The 7,582-nt window shown below is 44.9% G+C and overlaps 1 protein-coding gene across 1 annotated transcript; it reads right to left on the bottom strand.

Annotated features, from left to right (window-relative positions):
* Window positions 1-5,505: 5,505 nt before the first annotated feature.
* LOC135385384 (uncharacterized) lies at window positions 5,506-6,894 on the bottom strand. Its single transcript, XM_064614672.1, has one exon. The coding sequence runs from the start codon at window positions 6,802-6,804 to the stop codon at window positions 5,506-5,508; it is 1,299 nt and encodes a 432-aa protein (XP_064470742.1). The 5' UTR covers window positions 6,805-6,894.
* Window positions 6,895-7,582: the final 688 nt, after the last annotated feature.

Here is a 7,582-nt window from a genome sequence, read left to right as displayed (position 1 = left end):
GCCGTACTGCAATCATTTTGTATTTTGAAGTTTTTGCCTCAGTAAGACAGCAGTCGCTATATGTGGCGCATATGTAACGTCCTCATCACAAGCATTTTGCAACCCCTAAGGGTATGCAACATGATTCTCTGGCTCTTGCATGGCCAGTGTATTTTTGACGTTACTCTCCAGATACATTTTACGATGGCTGCTCTGGCTTTGAGGCCGAACATCTCTGCCGCCTGACAGACGCAGGGGGCTGGTGTCAATTAACCTAAACTGAAACGACAGGAAATGGTCTGGATTGAATTGCAGTATATATGGGTTATGGAATGGTCATTCAGGTAAGTACACTGTCTGTCTTTCAAAGAGAGAAATACAAGATAAAAGCAACACAAAATCAAGCAGTCAGAATTAGCACAATGTATACTTACTTACTACAGGTGCAACGCCTTAAGAACAGAAACAGCAAGCCTACTATTCGTTCACATGTTTATTTACATGAGTGTACAAAAGAACAGCACAAAAAGCCTGCCGGTGCAGACACACCTCGCTCGTGCACTACACGTCACACACACACGCATGCACAATGGAATACGTGAAACCACAAAAAATAAACGAAATATTGCCAGCACACCAAATTGAGTGCCTTTAATTCTTTGTAATATTTACAAACACAATGCGCAAATTAGAAACTACGGCACCCTATAGCAAGAACCCGAAGGTCCGCCGGCACCACGTTGCTTTTCGTGATTGCGTTTTGAATGAACACGGATTAGAAGGATTAGATAGGATGAACAACGGAGACCAATGTTCAATGAACGCTGTGCTCGTGCCCATCCAGAGCTTTCTCTTCGCGTTCATAATCAAAATTGCACATGTATATAACCCACACGCCCTCCTTTAGTCGCCTCGAGATTCAATAACTGATTGATAATCGCTAGGATTAATAATCAGACAGCATATCGCGCCCTGTTGCAAGAACCCGGAGGCCGCCGGCGCCCACGCTGCGTCACTTCTTTAAATTTTGAATGAAAGCGGATTAGCTCGTAGTATAATGAAGACAGAGTTCAATGGACACTGTTCCCGCGTCCATCTAAACCTTGCTCTTCGCGTTCATAATCAAAAGTGCACACATAACCAACATACATATGCCGTCCTGTTATTCTGGTCTCGTGGTTAACTAACTGATTGATAATCGCTTGGATTATAATCAGGTAGGATGGCGCCCTATTGCATGAACCCAAAGGGCCGCTGGCGCCACGCTGCGTCTCGTGCTAGCGTTTTGAATGAACTCGGATTAGAAGAATTAGATGGATGGACAACGGAGACCAGTGTTCTATGAACGCTATCCCCGTGCCCATCAAGACCTTTCCTTTCGCGATCATAGTCAAAAGTGCACACATAAGCAACATATATATGCCCTCCTTGTACGTGGCCTCGTGATTAACTATAACTGATCGATAATACCTAGGATTAAGAATCAGATAGCATGACGCCCGATTGCCGCACCGAGTCTCGTTAGGATCCCACAGAGTTTGTGAACCTAGCAAGCACTGCAGTGCCTTTAAACTTCAGACTGGGCCTGTTGGTAAGACATGGCGGAATAAAAGCGCTAAAAACACAAGGACGACAGACACATAGTTAGCGCAATAAGAACATTTATGTTTCGACAACAACCGTTCCTTAAAAGAGCTCACAAATTCCCTTTCCTTCGTCGTCAACCCAATGGAAGCGCTGCTGACGCACTTGTCACCCCCCTCCGCTATCAAAAAAGCTTCCCAGATTTCTCGTTCCCTGCTATCGGAGAACCTGGCCTTTATCTGCGTGTCACCGAACAAAGGCAGACAACCACAATCCCTCATATGTAAAAAAAAAGATTACCAGAACGTGCAGATAAACTATACTTGTGCTCTCTCAAACGAACATTTATACACCTTCCTGTTTGGCCCAGATACATGGACGCACATGACAATGGAATTTCATACACAACATGAGAAACACAGCTAACAAATCTATCCATATGCTTCACAACGCATACTCTCTTTTCAACCCCCCGAACATCGTTAACTATTGCAGGTAGGGAAGAAAATTTCCTTCCCCCTCCAAAAACCACTTTAACCCCCCTCTTTTCAGACATTTATTTTAGATTATGCGAGACTTTATGAACATAGGGAATGACAGTGGGCCCGGAAAAACAATCTTTCAACATCCGGCTCTCAGACCCCAGGAACTTCAGAACTTTATCGCAGATCCCCACAAGCAAATCAACAAGGAACCCCACATTCCTTAATCTGTCCACTTGTGCCTTAAAGCTTATTTCCATCTCATGGAAGCACGATCTATCCAAGGAGGATTTTAAACAACTCTGTGCAACGCCTCTTTTCACCAACTTAGACTGGTTAGAGCTTAGTCTGGTTCACCAACTTAGGAGGTTAGATGAAAACGGCAAGATAGGCTTGATGGACCTCTGTTGACAACGCCAACAGAGGTGCTCCTCCTTCATAATTAACCACAAATCTAAATACTGCAGCCTACCCATTCATCATTCATCCATTCCACCGTAAACTGAAGATCTGGGGCAGCACCCTCAAAAATACTCCGTACATTGTCAACAGGTCCCGTTCCCTCTTTTGCGACAACAAGGTAATCATCAACGTACCTACCTAAGCAGCACGCCAATATTGGTCCAATATTGGACCCATACGGATTGCCAAGATTGCCAATATTGGCCCACTATGGGCTGCCCATATATTGGCAAACCCATTTTGCGCCACCAATATTTCTGTGATAACACCAACGGGGAGTCCGTGTAATAATAAAGCATTATCCTGCATAATATTCAGCATTCATAATACTTTTTTTCTGATTTTTCCTTTTTCATTCCTGCGGATCTAATTGATCCACGTTGCACATGATTGCATAAAAAAAAACAGAAAAAAAAAAACACGGCATCGTCCAGAACGTGGAATGTTGAGTTGTCGAATTCTAGCGAACGTTACATTGGGATTGCCAAGTACGTTGACTGTTTCGAATAATATGTATAATCTGCGGGAAGTTGTTGGATGTAAAGATGTCCTGAATTAGGTATTTTCACACGCTTCAACGTTCAATCTTGCCGTGCTGCTTGGGCATTTGTGCAACACGGGTACGTACAGGTCCCGACAAAAGTTTACGGAACACGCGAGCGGTGTATTTTTTCCTCGGTACGACACCCTAGCGGCAAGCGGAAGCTGGCGAAATCAGGAAAGTGCACTGCCTCAGAGGGGTGGACGACTGCGCTTTTAGCGACACACAGCGGTAGTTTCGGTATCATTACTGTTGTATGTGCCCGCGATGTGAGTTGGATTTAACTGTTGTGCTCGTCAACAACTCGTGACTAACGTCAGTTGTTTATCAATGTCAGCGTCAATTGTTTATCAGCTCGTCACGCGTCGTCCATAATAAAGCAACTCTTTACAAGATACCTTTCTTTCTCTTGTCTACATATCATAGCTTTCCAATAAAAGCAATCCCAAGCAGCAGATGACATCGGACCGATGTCGGTACCAAGTTGGGCATGTCGGTCCAACATAACCCCGACACTGCCAACTTGTGACCGATATCCCCAGGCAAGTTGGCAGTGTCGGCTTGATGTCGGTTAAACAAATTTTGACAAAAAACCTTATAATACAAGAAATTTGCATATCGATGTCCTTACTTGATGATATATAACTGCAGCATGGGCTAATAAGTTGTGTAATGCAAATTAATATACCTGTACAGACATGTTGGCTCAGAGTTGGTGCCGTGTCGGCAGTGTATGTGAACATATGCCCGACACTGCCAACTCGTGACCGATATCTCATGCAAGTTGGCAGTATCGGCCTGGTGTCGGGTAAACAAATTTAAACGAAAACGATTACATTTAATGAAATTTGCACATCAGTACCCTCACTCTATCATACCAAATGGTTGCATTCACTAATAAGTCATGCAATCAAAATAAATATCACGGTATAGGCACATCGGCTCAAAGTTGGTACCATGTCGGCAAAGTATGCGAACATATCCCCGACACTGCCAACTTGTGACCGATATCTCATGCAAGTTGGCAGTATCGGCTTGGTGTCGGTTATCAGATTTCCATGAAAACGTATGTCAAGAAATTTGCGTGTCAATGCAAACTTGTGACCGACATACACAGCGAAGCTGGCAATGCCAGTATAATATGTTTCAATTTCGAACAAAATACATTGTCGTTCAGCAAACTTAAATGTCGATCCTCTGACTTATCCGTGACAGCAGAACTGATTAAAAAGACAGTCATCACAGCTTAACATTAATTATTAATAAGTCACAAGCAAGTTTACGAGCTCCTAACCGGTACGGACAAACACACACTGTTAAGCAGCATCACGGTGCTGCCAGATAGGACAGTAGGGCTGAAAAAATGTGTTCACGAACACAAGATTTAAAAAAAAAACTGCTTTCACAGCTGGTCGGGTTGCCTAAATCAGAGTTGAAGGTAGATGCGTACTCAAATTCCTAAGAGAAGCTGACAGAGGTCAGCAGCCTGCCCTGCCACCAGCGTCCATTACACCGTAGAAATATAGGAGGACCTTTACGGGCTAATGTCGCACACAATTATCCCCCTTTTACAAGCTCATCACCAGTACGGACAAACACACACTGTTAAGCAGCATCACGGTGCTGCCAGATAGGACAGTAGGGCTGAAAAAATGTGTTCACGAACACAAGTTAAAAAAAAAAAACTGCTTTCACAGCTGGTCGGGTTGCCTAAATCAGAGTTGAAGGTAGATGCGTACTCAAATTCCTAAGAGAAGCCGACAGAGGTCAACAGCGTGCCCTGCCACCAGCGTCCATTACACCGTAGAAATATAGGAGGACATTTACGGGCTAATGTCGCACACAATTATCCCCCTTTTACAAGCTCATCACCAGTACGGACAAACACACACTGTTAAGCAGCATCACGGTGCTGCCAGATAGGACAGTAGGGCTGAAAAAATGTGTTCACGAACACAAGTTAAAAAAAAAAAACTGCTTTCACAGCTGGTCGGGTTGCCTAAATCAGAGTTGAAGGTAGATGCGTACTCAAATTCCTAAGAGAAGCCGACAGAGGTCAACAGCGTGCCCTGCCACCAGCGTCCATTACACCGTAGAAATATAGGAGGACCTTTACGGGCTAATGTCGCACACAATTATTCCCCTTTTACAAGCTCATCACCAGTATGCATGCTTGCTGACCTTGTAAGTACATTCCAGACAGCTAGGAAGACATTTACAAAGCAATACCACTAAATCAGCATAGCAGGGCGAAGGTGTACTGAAGAGTGACCAAACAGTGACCAAAATTTATTAATTGAAAGCTGTTCCTATGTAGGCATCACATTTCAGGGTTTTCTGGAACACGCAACACTTGTCTCGGTGCAGCAATGTTGTCTGGCACAGAAAAGGACGTTTTTAATTAAGTCTTGCTCTCATTGGTGGAGGAAATGTAGAGGAGACGCAAAGACTCTATATTTAGTGCAGCAAGGGTAGAGCAACGTGCTCACACTTGTAACTGAGAAGCACACACGGCTTTCCCTTCATGAGGGCACTCAGCTGCATGGTCCGTACACAGCTAGTGCTTCGGTTCTCAACACGAAAGATGTTCATAGTAGATGATTTCATGGGGTAGGTGAAAAAGTCTCTCTTGTTTGAGAATACAGTAACACGAACCTGTGATGCTAGTACCTCACTGACACGCACAACAGTGTTGCCTTCCAGGATGTACGAAAAACCTTGTTTGACAGTTTCCACTTTAGTTCTAGTAGCATATTCTGTTGTGTGCTTCACCTCTGAAACTCGTCGGCTCAGCTGTGACAAGGGACAGCTTGTTGTTCGCAGCTTTCCTTTTAGCTTCCCTAAGAACGATTCAAAGCAAAAAGCGCTGAAGGAATCAAGGGGGCCATGATTTAGACAGTCTCTTGCTAGATGAATGAGGGAATGAACGTTGTAGACAAGGTGCGTTGTGCCATAAAGTACACCCATTTCTTGAACAAAGTATCGTAACAGCTTGTCCGCATACTCGTTGTGCACCCTGTGTAAATTAGGTGCAGCTAGTATCCTTGCTGCTACATGGATGAGAAGAAAATGGTGGTAAAGCTTGTCAGGCAACAACTGCTTTAAAGCCACTGGTCCCGTGTACAACAAAAAGGTGCGAAACTCTGTGGCTTTCCACCTGTCAAGCTCTTCGATGCCTCTCGGCTTCCTTTGAAACGAAGCAGGAAAATCCTTGCGGTAGGAATTTAGCCTCTCACTTAGAATGCACTGCTGTTCAGTAGTCAGCTTTGCTCTACCGTATTTTCTTCCTGTCCAAATATGCATAAGTCTTTTCATCACCCCCAAGCACAGCAGATGCATATAGTCCAGTGGAAAGACTGCAATCATGTCGATATCCAGCTCAAGAAAAGGTGACACACCGGTGTGGTGGAGTGAACAAAGCTGTTCACGGAAACTTGCGTCCGTGTGAAGGGCAGAGTCCAAGTCCAGAAAGAGCAGTCTGTTTTCACAGTGAACTCCCTTCTGTGTGCATCGTTCACAGCCATAATAGCCATTATGACTTTTTATGCATTTTAGGTAGCTACGTGCAACAGCATCACATATGATAGCACTCAACTTTACACTGATGTGTCGTCCTTTATAATGCAATCCACTTCTAGTAAGATCCTGAACTTCCTCGATGAAGGGTCCCAAAAACGCCTGCAAATCTGGCGGCTTTCCTGTGCCACAGTACACGCTGATGAGAAATGGCTCCTTCATGCTACAGCCCATGACCATTCCCAAAATCGGCCAGAAACTCGTCGAGGAGCTCTTGTACAATGGCAGTCCATCGATATTTACTTGAAGTTTGACTTCAGCAGGTGGAGGCCCAACTTGGATAGACTCCATGATAGCAGTCTTTAGACCAAAATGGACAAATGTCCCATTTTGATCCACCGGAGCTTTCCTTTCTGTCCCGAGAATGGTCCTTGCATCTTTTGGAACATTATGACCACGGGACCTGAGCAGAGCCGCAATGTCGTTTATGCATGCGTGCGTCAAATTATGTTTCAAAGAAAGATTGGCCAGTTGGTTCACCAAATCCTGTTCTGGATCTTCTGGACGTAGGGTAGCTTCACGTGTTTCGTCTTGTACCTCTTCATGATCACTGGACTCCCCCCACGACAGATCCGATTCCGACGTATCGAAACGCGGCACGATGCTTTCGTCCTCATCACTATGCAGTTCACGGCCGTCGTCTTCCCCGTTTCCGAACATGGGGCTCGTACTCGGAGGGGCAGGTGCTTCCGGTGCATCACTGTTCGCTATTTCGTTCACGGCGTGCTCGTATTCTTTACGTATCTGCCGGTAACGCGTCCACCTCGACATGACGCGAACGGCACCTTTCACAGACGGAGGATACGGTATTCCGTACAACGCACAGCTGTGCGTGGGAGGCAGGTTCAGTACATATCGTGCGACAACAGACGTATGTAAGTAAATACAAAATATACAGATCGGAAACAGTACGACACTACGAATGACCACAAAAAGAATCAGCGTTGCGACGACTTTC

Source organism: Ornithodoros turicata, chromosome 1 (genome assembly GCF_037126465.1).
Source record: "Ornithodoros turicata isolate Travis chromosome 1, ASM3712646v1, whole genome shotgun sequence".
NCBI lineage: Eukaryota > Metazoa > Arthropoda > Arachnida > Ixodida > Argasidae > Ornithodoros > Ornithodoros turicata.
The sequence above is the reverse complement of the archived record's forward strand: the minus strand, read 5'-3'. Positions and strand labels throughout refer to the sequence as shown.

What these genes read in the sequence shown, in the direction of transcription:
- LOC135385384 (XM_064614672.1), bottom strand. Translation starts at nt 6,804, where the DNA reads ATGGTCATGGGCTGTAGCATGAAGGAGCCATTTCTCATCAGCGTGTAC.